This window comes from Amphiura filiformis, chromosome 1, assembly GCF_039555335.1.
Source record: "Amphiura filiformis chromosome 1, Afil_fr2py, whole genome shotgun sequence".
Taxonomy (NCBI): Eukaryota; Metazoa; Echinodermata; class Ophiuroidea; order Amphilepidida; family Amphiuridae; genus Amphiura; species Amphiura filiformis.
Window position 1 is genome coordinate 9,353,208 of NC_092628.1, and position 18,002 is coordinate 9,371,209.

Here is an 18,002-nt window from a genome sequence, read left to right on the forward strand (position 1 = left end):
GATAACCGTTGACCTGACCCTGCAAAGTGTTCCAAAATATCCCCCTAGTCATTAAGTTTGTTGTCACAGAGTTTGGGTCCCGTACCCCTTACAGATGTACAGAAAATGCATTTCTAAAATTTGACCTCTGCATGACCTTTGCCCTGACCCCTGTAAAATGTTCCACTGGTCATGAGATTTGTTGTCACCGAGTTTGAGCCCCATACCCCTTACGGATGTTGAGATAATGCAATTATAAGATTTTACCCCCTTAATGACCTTTGACCTCAATTCTTTCTTCAACTTTTAGACAGCTAAAGCCGATGCAGGTATTCACGTGACGTCATTGTGTCATGTAATTTGTGGAAGAAGAAGCATTTTTAGTGAAAATCACATGGCCATAATGACCTTTGGATGACCTTTGACCCCGAGTTGGTCATGTAACATTTGTGCCCCCACCCATTGGTCCTTGTGACCAAATATGGATACATTGGCCTATAGCATATGGCTATGATGGCTCATTACAAGTTTGACAGAAGAAAGAAAGAAGAACTGGAATTGGAAATTTGCGATTGTAATTGAATAAAATCCTGGTTTGATTTAGTGAATACTTCAGTATTAGGCAGTTGCAGTTCAAGCAGTATAGCATGAAATTGAAGATCATAAAAGACCATATCTGCCCCAGCTACTAGCTAGGCCTACTAGAAGTACATCCTATGGCTAAGATTCTTGGGCACTTGCAGTATAGTGTTTCTAGAATAATTATTTGTGAATGTAAACTGTGATCAAATTTATTTCAAATGATTAACTTACTCCTTTATAAACTCTTCTGATTTAGGTTAGTTATCAGCTATTATAACAGTAGCCAACTAATATCCTAGTTTCTTACTCACAACATTGAGGGCTTTTATAGGCATACTTTTTATTAATATATAAAAACAATATAATGATATAATTAAAAAATGCATACACAATAGGCCTACATAATGGACCTACATTTATATTGCAATTTTGTTCATCATGGTTTATCACAAGGTAGTCTTGTATTCAGTATTTCTGTTTTGTACTTTACTCAGAGAGCTAAATATGAATTGTTTTGTATTTAGAAACACTTCTGCAGACTTGACATGATTCTGTTTAGAAAAATCTAAAACAATGTCACCATATGAAAACATTTTAAGTATTTTAAGACTAAAAATAGAATTGTCACATTCAGTTTCCTCCAATTTTTAGACTTACAATATAATTTTCAAGAAATTTATTAGGCGAAAATACTGTCTAGAAACACCAATTTTATGCAAATTCGTTACACCGCCCGAATCTACCATTTATTGTTTGGAGTAGACCAATATAGCCTCAAAATGTTGACATGAAAAAAAAAATCAATATTTAAGATGTATATTTTCATAAAAGAGCTTTAAAAATTACCCTTTTTTTTTTTTTTTTAAAAATGCTAAAGAGGGGAAACATTGATGACCCCCTCCTGAAAACCCAAGACCCCAATCATTGCAATTTTAAGTTCTATATTACAAATAAACTATGCTCTTAACAAATATTTCAAAATAAAATCCAATCGAGGAGTTGCTGATAGAAAAATAACTTCATAAACATTGCCATTTTTCAACTGTTTTCACAGCAATTTACCTGTGTCAAAAGCCCCAAATTAGGGGGTACCCATATCTCCCTACCCAGGGGGGTCAGGTGGGTCTAGTCTGGCATGTGAAAATATGTCATCCAGTACATCAATCTTACAAAGTATGAACCGATTTGGCCAACCTTCATGTTCCCAGATTTTGTCATATTGCCTGGATCTCTCTGGCATGGACAATTAATGAATTAACTTTCAAGGAGGTTTAAGCCGCAATAATAAGGTAAAATTAAAAAACTGTTTCACCAAGCATGAACCTTCACGGGATGATTGCCCTTCATTAAAGCAATAATAATTATTTGATTTCCTCACCGTATTTTTTTTCGAATTGCAACTTTTTGTGCGATTGTAATATCCAATGGTGTAATTAAATTTAAGAGTTTTTGATCATAACCAGGGTTTCCCAGTTGTATTCATCAATTCCCATAAATGAGTGCCACAGTTAAGAGGTTTAAATGCGGTGGAATGTAGTTTGAGTTTAAAATTCCCGGTGAGAAATACTCAGGTGTAGGAATGCGTGAAATTGGATTAGTCTATAAGTAAAATTTTAAGGAATGGTTACACATTATATCGTTATGAATTCGGCAGAGTGACGAATCAAGAATTTTGAGTAAATTGAGTTATTGTATGCTTATGATTATGTTTCAGATGATCTTTTATTTCCACCAAAAATTAACGGTAAATGTTACCCTGACGTAGATACCGAAATTTTGATTTGGACGAATCGCGCCTGAGTGCAATTAATGAATTCGACCAAAAGACGAATCGTATACTTAGCTGTACAATCAGGTTGATCTGTAGTAGTGTATAGCTGAAAACTCTGAATTTTCTATATTAAATATCCTATATACTATTATATTTGATACCAATGGATAGCTATAGGTGTCTTCTATCCAGTGAAACAATTATACGTACAAACATTCCCCACATGATATCGCCCTGGCTTAATAATGTGAGTGCGCTCTCGTAGAATCCCAAAACGTGTATGCAAAATATAGGCCAATATTGTTATTTCTGGTTTAAAATCATTGGATTTTGCTAAATATTACAGGGATGGCTATTTTATAACTTATATATCTAATGTAAAGTCTACAGCCTTTGGACAACCAGTAATTTCTACACAAAAGTCCCAAATCTAGAATGCGTGCTATGGTTTACACGTAGTTGAATGCGTATTCGACCTCGAATACAACTATTTGCGCAGCGGTAGAGACATTTTGGATTCAGCATAAAGCCGAATAACTGTAAATACCCGTTTGGAGGGATGATATCGATTGTTTCAGAACATCTAATTATTGCAAATAATTTGTGCACATTCACTTCTATAATATACATTTCAAATGAGTGTTCAAGAATGTTCTCAATTTTTAGAAGGACCAATTGAATGGTTCCAAGATTTTCAAACGCCATTTACTCAGAACAGCAATTTTGCGTATTCGGCACTCTGCCGTGTTCATAACGATATCAAGTGCCACACTATTATAAATGCATTATACACCAATTTAGTATGATAGTAGAGCGGATTATTATGTGACGCAAGATCTTTGTCTCTAAATATCATACAATTAATTAAGCCACTTTTAAAAATATTTAAGTCAAAGTGCTTTTTAGTTTAAGTATCTGTAATTATAATGCTACTTTATGAGTTCTCCTGGCAACCAATTTGCATCAGCAGTATTTGAATATAAAAAGCCTAAATGACATTTAATAACAATTAAGAGTGTTGTCCAATTTTAAATATAGCTGAATGGATGGTACAGATGCTGCACGAACTGAGGAATATGATGGAGACTTCACGGTGAGTAACGATTTATTTACCAAATTTTCTAATGTTTTTTGCGATTGCTTTCTTGATTTCTCGATTATAAAAATTGAATAAACCAATCTACTACTTGAGGTATTTTGGTTGAAAGAAGTGCAAGCAGTGTAATACACATGGCATGCATATCTCGCAAACGGAAAATCGGAATCAACTGAAATTTGTGGAATAAGCTTTTTCGTGGATATCTACTGAAAAATGTCATATAATTATTATTATTATTAGTGTTATTATCATTATCATTATTATTATTCTTATTTCTTATTCCGCTGTATTCATTTGGATGTTTAAAAAAAATCAGTTGTGACATCCTTCTACAACGTTTTGTGAAAAACAAAATTTTGTAATCACATTAGGGTAAAAAAATAATACTACATGTATGCCCATGGCAGTTTCGTTTCTGGCAGAATCCGTGTTTTTTTTAATTTTATTTTTATATTTATTTGTTTAAAGATTTTTTTAAAAACTAATTTTGAGTCAAAATTTTATTTTCAAGTGTTCAAAAGTACACAGCATAAGATTATGATTGCAGGTTGATGAACACAATTGAAGTCCAGATATCAATTGTTTTATACATAAGCAATGCGAGTATTTTCTACAAAATATGTCTTAGAATTTAACGTGAAAAAACTAAAAAAATTAAGAAATAAAAAATGAATTTGACGTTTCAGCTGACATGGACGCGCTAAGCAGAACCTTATGTTGTCTGTTTGATCTATAGGCATTTTGACAAGGATGTTAGCCCTGTAGCAGTATTAATTACGCGGAATACACCAGATATCAAAATCTAGTCGCATGTTATGCATGAAACCAAGGGCGAATCTCGTTCTGCCCTGTCAGCCACAAAATCTGCCCTGTACTGACAAAAGAATCATCAAACCGTAGCAAATTTTCTGAACTTGATTTTGACTAACAGGTTACGAACTCGGTGTACACTATTCAAAACTTACCCTCGTTGCCAAAACCGCGGCTATGTAGTGAATTGGGCTACTTTTAGGGTCAATTGTGCATTAGTACAATAAGGTTATTTAGGCCAGTACGCAGGACTTTTTGGGTAGTATTTTGTACAGTTGAACGTGAAAAAGTGGTCCACTTGTTAATATTGTTTTTTTTTTCTAATTTGGACTTTCTGACTAAATTGGACTTTTTTGGGTTTAACTTGTGTTTTCCTCAATATAGCAACTGCGGTTTGATAGTCCAGCAAACAGAAAAATGTTTTTAAAACGTTTAACATGTTATATATTGGGTTTTGGTTCAGATAAAACGTTTTATAACATTAAATGTTGGTTTATATAAATTTCATAGAAATGTTTTAAAACGTTTTGCATGAAAAAACACTACAACAATATATTTAAAATGTTTTCAAAAGGTTCTTGCAAAATATGTTTTGCAAACATTTTTTGCCACATATTTGGTCAACACTTTTTTAAAAATAACATTATATTAGAATATTTGCAGTAGATTATCAACAAATGTTTTTAAATGTTATGAAAACGTTTTATACCCTTTATATGCCCTTTATATAACCCGACATTTAAACTTTTTCTGTGTTTTTTGTGTTTGCTGGAAGGGCACCTTGTAATTTTTTAGTACCATTAGCTTAAAAGGGCATTTCGTGATCTACAGCATCCCCCACCCCCACTTTTCTCAAAAAAAGTTAAGATTTTTGTACCACTAGGAACCTCTGGCTACATGATGTTTATGTACAAAAAATTCTTGCAGATTAATTCGTTTAGTCAAAATATCGTGAAATTTTAATTACAACACATTATCTATGGGCCAGTGCAATACACATTATCATGCACAACTCGCAAACGCAAAATCGGAATGAACTGAAATTTTGGCAATAATCTTTTTTCGTGGGTATCTACTAAAAATGTCATAAAAGAGATTGCTATGATCACAAAATACTTCTTTAAATAACACCAATGGGTAAAGCATCGGATTGGGCGCTTTATTCAAGTCTACACTGCGTTTAAGCAACTACATAATTGTTGGCAACACTCTTGGCCTGTCTAACTTCAATGAAATATATATAGATAGATATATAGTTCTGAAGTAAAAATGTCACCACAGTTTTAAGAACTCTACTTAATTTATTCTAACTAAGACATCATGAATTCTTAATCATGGAGGCAATGGTTAGACTATGTAGACACTCTGGATCATCGGCCAACTGTGAGGACATAATTTTGGGATGTGGCAACGTCAAGCAATACGAAGATACAGACATACATACAGATTTCGTCCTTTCTCAAGATATTCACCGTGTTGTTTGTATTACTCGTTAGGGGGTGTATTTATTATTTATCTCTCCTATATATGTAAGTATATTATTGTTACTATAATGCAATTACTTATTATTAGAAATTGAGTACGTTTCAACTAAAATACGTTGATAACCAGGTTAATATAAATTGTATGTGGAAAGGTACAGAGTAGCGTTAAGGAAAAGTTGTAAGCATTCAACTGTACACGGAAGCCTGTTGCGAGCCATGTCAACGGAATACCTAGACCTTTGGTGATATGGTTCGTTAAACATGCCTAAATAATTAATAGCAATGAACTTTTTGTACATTGTTACGTGTATAAATGGCGTAGTACATGTTTTTTGAGTCACAGAAACCGCTAAGGTGACGAACAAAATGGAACTCTGTTCTGCTGGCCCGGCCTTCCAAATTAAACAAAAAGAAAAAGAAAATGTATTCGTGTAGGCTTACAACTTACATGACTTACAAGTTAATACTTGACTCAAATTTCAAAAATGTCTGCAAAATTTGTTTTTTAAGTATCTGATTATTTGGCTCTGCAGTGATGTTTGTTCATGCTTAACCAACTTGAAACATTAAAATTTAAGTGATATAACATATAGTATGAGGCTTAATTAATAACACCGACCCAGCGACCTGTGTTAGGTGCCTACATTCCTTCCAAATTGGCATTGTAAATAACAGTCGTGTAAAAAATACATTCTGTACATATCAAAGAGTTTCCAAGCAGAGAACAACAAGCAGCGAATGTCTCCACCACAGTTTATGATTACACTACACGGTTGAGTGCATAGCACTGTAGGATCTGTGAAGCTTCTAGCTAAAAATGGGCCTCTTTGATTGTTTTTTGTTGAAACCTCAAGTGTTCCCATCATCCAATCAGAATTTTTTTTATATTAAACGAAAGCTGCACTTCCCCCTAAAACACTTTTAGTCACTAGGTCAACAGATAAGACACTGGCAATTCAATGTTATAGCAAGGCGAATGTGGAAAGTCTGTTTAAAACTACCTATCCAAGGACATTTTTGACCAAAGTGTAAGTTTTAAAAGTCAAAACCTCAAGTGTTCCTTACAATATTTTTCAAATTTAATGTCATTAAATGAAGAAGCACACTTATATTGTCCATATACTAGAGTCACTAGAATGCGCAATGGTTAATTAAATCTTGTGCAAAAAGTTACTATTTTCGCCTGTTTTGTCATACGGTTGTAAATTCAATGAACTATGACTTTTAAAAAAGAGCACTTACAAATTGATATGTTACAGGTAAATGTTCACCCTTTTGGTCAAATGTATGCACGGAGACCAGATTTTCCCTCCCTAGTGATTTTATCATATTGAAACAACCGCTGATTAAAAAATAAAGATTTGTATTGCATGATGGTTATATGGGTAACTGAGGGATTAGAAACAAAATGATAAAGGAAAAGAAACCAATTTTAATTCTATGTTTGTACATTAAATGTATGAATGTTGAAAAGTGCAACTTTTTCTGAGAGCATCATTTTTGAAAAAATGTGATTACTTTTGACTCAGAGGAGGCTTAAAGGCATTCCTACAATGCACTATGATTGGGAAATTTGATCAATATAACCTAATTTTAAAGGCAAAGTCCCCATTGCCACACACACACAAAATGGTAATTTTAAAACTGCAGCCAACGAGCTAATAGTTGAGACTTAGGACTGATATTTCATTTTCTTACAGGAAACATTCATATTGTCGCACTGCATTAATTTTATTCCTAAGTCTCGATGTTTCGAATGTTAAATAATAGGATGAAAACACCAGATATTTGCACACAATCCAATGCAAGGTATGATCAACTGTACCACATGTGTACAAAAGCCAGACATACAAGGTCAGAAACCCCATTGGGTTGTAGGAATGTCTTTAAACATCCTCTGCTTTTGACTATAAGAAATTGTTTTTGGAAATAGGAAAAATTTGGGAGGGAAACGATTCTTCTATTCAAAATTTTTTCAAATCAACAAAAGGTACGTCAAGTTATGCAATGAAATGTTTGCTAATTTTAGACTTATTGTCAGCCAAAAGAAATGGAAACATTAATTTGGGATATTTTAGGGGCTCTGGTATGAACGTTTGGGCAGTATTTTTGTGGGAAATGAGAGGCCCTCATTTCGCCCTCTTTTTCTCCTATTTCTGAAAAGTTGATCAAAAATATTTTGGTATGTAAGAAAACCTTGAGTCGTTAGCTTTAATAAACCAAAACAATTATATCAATCGGCTCACAACTTATGAAGATATGCTCTTTTAAAGAAATGTACCCGTTTTTCCCTCTGTCCACGGAGAAGGTTTGGTTACTTCAAAGATTGAAAAGCGAGGAGTACACATACCATGCATGAATATCAAACATTCCTTATAATAACTTTATTTATGGAATGGGCTTTACCGGTACGGTGGGTTATGGCAATGGATTTTGTTAATAGTGTCATTAATTTGTGGGTAAAATGGATGCCGAACATTGCCGAATGGGACTTCTTTTGCTTTACTTGCAATTACTTAGTCTTTCTTGGTTATTTATGCCTTTTTGTTTTATTATGTTTCTTACTTTCTTACTTTGTTGTTTCTTGCTTTTTTTTTCTTCTTTTTTTCTTTACAACATAAGTCATTTCTCTTTTTAGGATAAAAGTTAGTCCTAAAATGCTGTTTGGTTTGTGTTTGGTTCTTCTGAAGTGAGTTTACTGTGCTGCTTTGCCCTCTACCTGGTTGTCTCCTTGGCGAATACAGGTTTCAGCCCTGGTTCTCATTGCATCAATAGCGTTGCGTACCATCCCTGTGCGCCGGATACTTGCGAATGCATTCAGTAATACGTTTGCGAAGATCTTGGATTTTGCCATCAAGGAAAAAAAATCAAGTGGTGTGAGGTCTGGTGATCGTGCAGGCCACTCCACAGCATAGGCCATCCCAACCACTCTGTTTGCTATCCGTGGACAGAGTGAAAACGGGTACTTTTATTCAAAAGGGCATATCTTCAAAAGTTGTGAGCCGATTGAAATAATTGTTTTGGTTTATTAAAGCTAACGATTGAATATTTCTTTACATATCAAAATATATTTAATCAACTTTTCAGAAATAGGAGAAAAAGAGGGCGCAATGAGAGGCCTCTTTTTTGGGACACCCTGTATATACACATTATGCTCTTCTTAATTTTATCTTTCAGCAGTCTATAACCCCGAGAGGTACGTTAATAAATTCGACATTGAAGACGACGACGACACAGGGTCTTCAAAGATGCCTCTTTCCGTCGGCGCTATCGTCGGAATCGTCATCGGCGTTACTGCTATCGTCATCTTCTGCATCGGTGTCATTGTATTCTGTTTTTGTATGCTAGACAGACGTCAACAGGTACTTCGAATTCACCAACACTCTATCCCGGGGGCGGGCACCTATATGCCTCAGTCGGAATACGGGCGGTCTGCTGGGGTCGCATACCCCAAGATATGGAACAACACTTATAAATACAAGGTAGACCGTCATAAAAAAAGCACACCCGTGCATGCTCCTAGAGGTAGATAGACTAAATATTAAGTATTATAATTTATTTAAAATTCGCTACCATGACTACCTCTTTGCGAAACCGGGCAGCCTTCTACCGACATTTACCAATTACATGACAGAAGCTAGCGCCCTTGCTGCATGCGTGCTTTTAGGACATAGTTTTGGGATGTGGCAACGTCAAGCAATACGAAGATACAGACATACATACAGATTTCGTCCCTTCTCAAGATATTCACCGTGTTGCTTGTATTACTCGTTAGGGGATGTATTTATTAGGCGGTTTACATGCCAACATGGCCGAGATGTTTGGGATCTTGAAACTTCACTCTTTTTTTTAAAATAAGCGTCCCTGTTATTGCAGGTATTGATTGATAGACAACTGCACTTACAATTATGCGTAATTTTGGTAGAGATAAAAATGACAGTTCTATTTGAACTTCATTGCGTCTATCTATTTTGCAATAGCAATTCCACATCTACCATGTCTACAACATGTGGTACGCACACATCTAAACTTGTTTGGTTTTGAAGTAATCTTCAAGAAAGAAATGGAACAAAAATGAAAATAATGAAATGTGATTTTACCTCCACCTTGTCTTTTCCTTATCAGATGAACCAAGCACCAACAAGAGTATATTATCGGCCGAGTCAGCAGCAGCAACAGCAACAACAGCAATATCCTCATACAGACCCAAGGTTACGACATATACCTCAAAGAAATGGCTCCTTTGGGCAAGGACCTGGGCCAACTGTATTTGTTTATCAATCTGTAAGTAGACATTACAGTATCATTGGGTTAAGTTAACCCCCTGAGCACTACCTGCCGATCTAACATTGCCTCTGATTGGTCAATTACGTGATATCTTCACTTTAATCACCAATCAAAATGGAGCTTTGCAAATAATTCACCCCAATTTTTTTTTGCGTGGTGAAATTATTCTAACAATGTTGCTGATTGGTCCAATTGATAATGAAAACGTCTTTTTGACCAATAGGCAGGTAGTTCACTTGGGGTTAAGTTATATGTTTCTTACGTAAGTTTTAAGTTTGTGCAAGTATACGTCCCCACCTTTAAAGGAAGACTACGGTAATCACAACATAATGCCTTATATGTTAGGAAAATTATTATCAAGACCGAATCATATGGTTTTATTTGAAACAAACTCACATTTACAATAAAAACGAATGAAAACAGCCGTGTCTCAACGCGCCGCTTCATAATTGCCGGGCGCCGAAATTGTCTGATGCAATGACGTCCCAGTAATACAGTAAAGGCTGGCGACAATTGAGCACAAATAACTATGACGTCATTGCCCTAGATAATTTCGGCGAGGTAATTTTAAAATACTGCGTGTTGAAAGACGACTGTTTTTATTCGTTTTTTATGGTCAATATGTGTTTGTTTTAAATAAAACCACTTCGTTCTTGATAATTATTTTTCTGACATATAAGGCACGATTGCCGAAAATTTCCTTTAAAATGAGTAAGGAGTATTCTCGGGGAGTAGTTACGCAATTCACTGCACTGATTGGCAGGTAATTAGTAACTATATATATGTACTAACATCATAATGAAACACTGACACACTTGGTACACATGGCATTTTAGTAACGCTTATAACAATAATTCTTCTCTTCAACATGTGAACTTGCTTATTAACTTTCTAACATTGCTATAACAAATGACTTGCTATTGCAGGACCCTGGCATAACATGGAATAGCTCCACGCCCTCATTCATTTTGTATGACCATAAACTAAGCTTTAATCCATTAGCTACTTTAAGCTCATCAAGGAAAACTAACAGTGAAACCAATCTTTCTGGTATTGATAATTCCATTCCGCAAATTTTAGATGATTCATTTCTAAATTTCTCGAAGGTAAGTTTAAAAAAAGAATATGCATGTGCTATATGCTTCTTCCGTAATAGCCGATTCATTTCCACTGTAAATCCACTTTAATCTTAATCTAAAATCTTCATATTAATCTATATAGGGGTCCACAACTTGTAAGTTCCCACTAATACTCTTTAAAATGAGTCAATTTTTTTACGAAATGTAAAAATGTAAAAAGATATGTATAGCCCTATTTGTTTTACCCCTGTTGACTAATTTATAGCGTTACACATCATTGCGTTCAATTACAATGGTTATTGTGTAAGAAAAGAGGCCGTTTTAAAAGTTGCACCTGAGTCAGTTTGTTTGAGAGTTGACTCCTATCGACTCAGATGCAACTTTAACACGGTCTCTTTTTACATAATGAACCATTGTGATTGAACACAATGACTTGTGACGCTATAATTTGGTCCATATATTTTTACACGTTTGGATATCGTCAAATATTTGTCGACTTATTTTAAAATGTATTTAGGGGGAAACTTATAAGTTGTGGACCCTATTTTCACTAACACCTTTGCGGAGTCCCTCAAGGCTCAATATTAGGTTCTTTACTATTTATTTTGTACATAAATGATATAACGAATACCTCGACTATACTAGACTTGTTTGCTGATGATACGACAATTTTATGACAAATGTCATTAATAAATAAAGAGTTATCCGAAGTGAGTAACTGGTTTAAAGCAAACAAACTTTCTGTAAATGCTAGTAAAACTAATTACATGATTTTGGGTACCCCTAGAATGACTTCGATAAATAATTCACAAGAAAACAGAGATATTACTTTGGATGGTACAAACTTGCAAAGGGTAACCGAAACCAAATTTTTAGGTGTAATTATCGATGAAAATCTCACATGGAAAAACCATATCAACGGAATCTCAAAAACAATCTCACGGAATATAGGTATGATAAACAAGTTGAAATTTTTTATACCTGGGCGTGTTTTGCACACGCTTTATTGTACGCTTGTCTTGCTTTATATTAATTATGGTATACTTACATGGGGGAATGCATGTAAAACATATCTTGATAAAATACATTTGCTCCAAAAATGGGCCATGAGAACCATTTCAAATAGCCATTATCGAAGCCATTCTGGACCACTATTTCATAAATTCAATATGCTCAATGTTTTTGATATATTCAAACTAGAACTAGGTGTATACATGTATACATATTCTATTAAACAACTGCCATGTTCATTTGACAGTTACTTTCTAAAACGATCCGATATTCATAGCTATCACACAAGAAACAGTAATAAGTATAATCAAACACGAAACAAGAAAGTATTCACTGATCATTCAATCAGGACTACCGGCCCACTGTTATGGAATTCCCTGAACGATAACCTTAAGGGATCTAAAATGAGCGTTTATTGCGTTTCGACAGTATTTTTTGTAGGACATGAGAGCACCTCAGACCTATCGAATTGTATTCTGAATACGAAGCATGTCTTTCTGATATCAAATAATTTTCATTTTTGAAAATCACAATATAATACAAATTTTATGACAAATTATAAAAATTTGATATTTTTCAAATTTTGATATATAACAGTCCTCGAAGTAAATTATATAAATCTAATGATATATTCTTAAAGTGTATGTAGCAGGGAGGAAAAGCCGACGGTCAATTGAAAATTTTGACCTTTCATATTGAAGATATGGTTTTTCCCCAAAAGACCTATTTTTTTTTGGTGTTTTGGGAAAAAAAATCCATATCTTCAATACGAAATTTTCAATTGATCGCCGGCTTTTCATCCCACCTACATACACTGTAAGTATAAATCATCAGATTTATAAAGTTTACTTCAAGTACTGTTAAATATCAAAAATATCAATTTTAATGATTTGCCATAAAATGTGTATTAAATTGCGAATTTCAAAAATCAAAATTATTTGATATCAGAATGACATTCTTCGTATTCAGAATGCAATTCGATATGTCTGATGTGCTCTGATGTCCCAAAATAAATACTGTCCAAACGTTCATACCCCAGCCCTTAAAGTAGCAAACTCAATCAAACATTTTCGAAACAAATATAAAACACAGCTAATCTCATTTTACAACTAGTTCTTGGAGCCCCGTTTTTGTTCTTGTGTGATAGGCTTACTCTGTTTGTTGTTGTATTAATTTAGTTCTGCCTTTCGATCATCTCCTCCATAATTGTCTTGTTTTATTTTTATGATGCTGAATTTCTTTGTATTTTGTTGTTTTTTTATTATGGAAATAAAGATTCATTCATTCATTCATTATCATTGTGCCTATAAGCTTAGGCTATTTTCCTGGAAACGCGGCATGCGATTTGTCAAGCATTTTTTTCAACTTTGTATTATTATTTTAAGAGATTCCGTCGAAAAAAAGAAGGTTACATGTAGATTTTTGAAAATAATAATAACTTGTTCAGTTTTATGTCAAGAGTTCAGTCAGAAAATTGACATTATTACCAGCAATTTCGGCCTAAATGCAAACGATTGTTAATAATTTAGTAGATGACAAGAGAAACAGCATGCAACTTGTGTACTAAGGCACCAAGTAGAAACTTTGGTCCTATATCACTATCAGTGCCCTTTTAAGAACAGATGATTCTTTCTACTTACCGTGGTGCGGTAATAAATTGTATCAAGCATAATAATTAACCTTTACACAGTGTTGTGAGTTTTTCATTTAAATTAAAAAAAACAAAAACCAAAACCCAAAAACGAAAGCACTATGCAGATGTTCAGGGTACGATAGGAAGAGCTATCGGTATACCTACCAGGATACCGATAGCGCTATATAGGACTAAGTTATCAAGCTGGTTTCATACTTTCTGCCGCTTGTCGTTGAGCGGCGTGAAGCCACTTGTATTTCCCTGCAAGCGGAGTGGCACACCGCTGAGCGGCAGCGGCATGACTCTGAAAGTCATCGTTCCAAAAGCACCACTCCAAAATCGTATTTTGTTCTCATGCGTCAGAGCGGCACCGCTACGAGTTAACTTGAATTGAACTCCCAGCGGTGCTGCCGCTTGGGCAAAGGGGTGGATTGATCGATATATCGGCTTGTTGCTGGTCATTGCTAGCGTTTCTGGTGCAACTGCGCAGTGAAGCAAAATCGTCTTTAGAACAGCAAAGCGGCAAGCGGCAGAAAAGTGGAAAGTATGAAACCAGCATAAGGGTCATGTAGTTACTGCCTCTCTCCATGTCACTATTCTGTGTCTTAAAAGGGCATTTCGTGATCCACAGCCTCATCCTCCCACTTTTCTCAAAAAATTGAGATATGTTTATACCACTGGAAACCTCTGCCAAGTTTTCGACAACATTCACAAAAGGTTATTAAAGGTTGTCAGAAAACGTTTAAATGTCGGGTTATACAAAAGGGTACATTAAGCATGTTAAGGGTATAAAACGTTTTCATAAAATGTGTTTTTTTTGATAATCTACTACTCAGCAAGCACAAAATATTTTACAGAAAACGATAAATGTCGGGTTATATAAAGGGTATAAAACGTTTTAATAACATTCCAAAAACATTTTGAAAACTTGATACAAAACATTCTAAACAGAATGTTATTTTGGGGTTGAAAAATATTTTGCGAAAAATGTTTGCCCAAATTTGCAATAACGTTTTAAAAACGTTTTCATGACCTTAATATAATAAATATAAATAATGTTATTTAAACGTTTTGAAAAAACATTTTAAGAACATTTCTGTGTTTGCTGGGTGCAAATATTTTAACATAATGTTTTTTAAGTGTTGACAAAATATTTGGAAAATTTGTTTGCAAAAATAGTTTACAGTAAACATTTTCTAAATATTGTAGTAGTGTGTTTTCATACAAAACGTTTTAAAACATTTTCATGACCTTTATTTAACCCGACATTTTAATGTTATTAAAACGTTTTTACCTAAACCAAAAGCCAAAATATAACTTATTTAAATCGTTTTTGTGTTTGCTGGGAGATGCTGAATTCCTTGTCTTCTTTTGAACTAAAGTCTGAAACTACTTTCCACAACTAAACAATACGTTTACAATGATTTCCACAGGACGAAACCCCATCAAATGCACCTCGTTTTTATTGGCGCGATGAAGCTCAAGACGTCACAGAATCGGCAGAAAACAGAGATGGTGACAGTCATTCGGGAGAAACATCGCCAAAAACAAATGACCCTATCATAGAATTCCCGGATGACGACGATGATGACAATGCAACAACGGGTAATCATTATGACAACCCGGATGTAACAGAGGTGAGAAACAAATGAGATTTTCTCCATTTTCTCCCTTTATGTTCGCATATTTCTTTTGTCACTTTGTTTTAGCGGTACGATCTCTGAGTATAGCGTGTGTAAAATCCCCGTATAGTAGGGCTATCAAAAATGGCAATGGCAATATCTTAGTAATCCACACCACTCTTCGTCATACATAAATTCTCTCAGCCACATTTCCTTAACATTTCACAAAAAGAAACTCGTCAGTTATAGTCATCTTTGCTGTTCAACAACCTGATAGTTTTGGATTATTCTAAAATATACGTTTTGTTAATTGGACTTTGCTTTCTCATTTGACACCCTGTTCGTGAAAATCGAGCAAGAATAGACCAAGATATGCCCCTCCAAACCCTCAAACCCCAAAATGAAAAGTTGCAATTTTAACGATTCAATTCTGTCTGTTACATTGTGTGCTTTATTGATTGGCCCGTGGTGCTTGTGTGCAATACAACGGTGCGTTCCCATTGAAAATCATCGAAATTACAACTTTTGAATTTGGGGTTTGAGGCTTGTGAGGCGCATATCTTGGTCAATTCTTGTTCGATTTTCACGAACAGGGTGTCAAATGAGACGCCAAAGTCCAATTAACAAAATGTATATTTTAGAATAATCCAAAAATTATCAGGTTGTTGAACAGCAAAGATGACTATAACTGACGAGTTTCTTTTTGTGCCTGTTCCACTCCCGGGGTTCCACTTTAGAACATGCAAATCGTCTGCGAATGTTGCAAAATCATAATTGCCCTTAAAGACGACTTATATTCTTTTATCACTGTCTTATTTTTGAACAGGTAGACTCCTGATGAAGACGGAGAAGATACGCCTCTTTTATGACAGCAGTAATAAATTTATCAAAAGGACTGGAATCATGTATATAATACCCCATGCCATGGTGGATCATTTTGACAAAAGCTCCTACTTTTTGGTAGATGAATGAATAGGCACCTTGATCATAATGTGTGACCTAGTTGCTTTCAAAACTGGATCATTTTACAGGTGTTTTAATTATTACCGGCGAAATGCAATACGATTAATGACATATCAGAAGCACAGAGCATTCACATAATACATGATATTAAACTTGAAATAGAATTTGATAACCATGACTATGTTTCAAATGTAATTATCAAATTATTGATGAACAGATGAAGGAGGATATTGTTCCTTTGAAGCGATCATGTTTTGATATTATGTAATTTCTGATATACAAAATGGCAAAATGAAAATGCGAACCTGTTCAGACAATTTAAGCAACATGAAATCATTACAGAAACTTAACGAATCAGAGAGTGCGTAGAGAGGTATTAATAGCATCATGGATTATTAAACGTAAAAAACATCACTACATTTAGCCACCTGACCATGCCGTTAACATGATGGGCAAGAAATTCCCATCAGACTTTCATTTCAGCATTCTCGGAACATAAAGCTGAATCGTTACTCCAACGGCGAACGACGAGCCATTAATATTTGATCATGAGGTAGCACGCCTTTCCCAATGCAACAAAAAGCGCTCTACCTCAGTGGTTAAAAACCAATCGCTCATCGCTCAGCGATGGAGTATACAGTCTGCCGCCTGGACAACCAATTCTTTAGAAATGCTTAGTCGCGCTAAAAGTCGATCGATACATGTAAAAATCAGCACAATTCAGAGATACACCTTTTTGCTATGAAATTAATTTTCTCGGTCAAATATAAAGCAATATTTTTTTTTTTCTTCAGTAATGTCAGTTAAAAACTTGGTGCTTGAATATACATGTTTTTTAAATCCTGGTGTTAAAATTAAGCATCAAATTGTGACTTTTAGTGTGATATTTTTGATTTTTATAGGCCTTGAATTCGCCTGCGAGCTTTTTACGGAATTCATGTTTTAGCGTCTCAAACTAACATAGTTTGCTAAAGAAAGATATTTCCCACCTCTGTAAAGCACATCGTGTGGGTCTATATGTTATAGTTTTGTCAGAATTTCCGTTTTTGTTTTACCCTTTTTCCATTCATTCTCCGAAAATGTCAAACTAAGTAAAAGTAGGCAATGGTGAGTACTTTTATCTCGAGAGCAACCAGCAGAAATAGTCGATATTTCCTTTGTTGTTATCCAGGTCAATTTTTCATTGAAAGCAAATTGCCCAACCAGCGATTAAATCCCCAATTGGGTGTTCTGGTTAAACATGATCAGTAGGAGCGCTATAGGTCTGGGAATTTCTTTGCTATATTGAAGTTCTGGCAACACTATAGCCATGCCGGTATTACTATTAAACCCAGGGATATCGATCCACAATGCTAGTACTAGCCTTTAGATTTCACGTGTTGATTTAGAAATTTTTCAGCCGACAGTGAAAGATGGTGAAATCAAAACGGAAATTCTGACAAAACTATGATATATAGCTCACGGTGATGTGCTTTAGAAAGTTGGGGAAAATCCTTCATTAGCGAACTATATTACTTTGAAAAGCTAAAAGGTTGATCCAAGAAAAAGCTCGCGGGCCGAGCTGAAGCCTATAAAAATCGAATATCTTACACTAAATGACTGAATTTCAGGCCTAAGTTTAACACCAGGATTTAAAAAAAAATCAGTATCAAGCATTATAGTTTTTCCAGCCATTTACTGAA

At 34.7% G+C, this 18,002-nt stretch overlaps 1 protein-coding gene across 3 annotated transcripts; it reads left to right on the forward strand.

Annotated features, from left to right (window-relative positions):
• The first annotated feature begins 5,439 nt into the window (after positions 1–5,439).
• LOC140148141 (uncharacterized) lies at positions 5,440–16,752 on the forward strand. 3 transcript variants are annotated; one of them, XM_072170111.1, is made up of 5 exons: positions 5,440–5,770; positions 8,906–9,207; positions 9,851–10,009; positions 15,169–15,372; positions 16,184–16,752. In XM_072170111.1, exons 1-5 carry the CDS (start codon positions 5,644–5,646, stop codon positions 16,193–16,195), a joined length of 804 nt encoding a protein of 267 aa, XP_072026212.1. In that variant the 5' UTR covers positions 5,440–5,643; the 3' UTR covers positions 16,196–16,752. The 3 variants fall into 3 exon arrangements, with proteins under 3 accessions (XP_072026212.1, XP_072026136.1, XP_072026292.1); XM_072170035.1 differs by having other exon boundaries at positions 5,441–5,770; positions 8,903–9,207; XM_072170191.1 differs by having other exon boundaries at positions 5,444–5,770; positions 8,903–9,087.
• Positions 16,753–18,002: the final 1,250 nt, after the last annotated feature.

Excerpts from the sequence above, each read along its gene's own strand:
- LOC140148141 (XM_072170035.1), top strand. The coding sequence starts at position 5,644 with ATGTGGCAACGTCAAGCAATACGAAGATACAGACATACATACAGATTT. Across the intron at positions 5,771-8,902 it reads TATTTATCTCTCCTATATAT|CAGTCTATAACCCCGAGAGG; the intron begins GTAAGTATATTA and ends TTTATCTTTCAG. Across the intron at positions 9,208-9,850 it reads ACAACACTTATAAATACAAG|ATGAACCAAGCACCAACAAG; the intron begins GTAGACCGTCAT and ends TTTCCTTATCAG.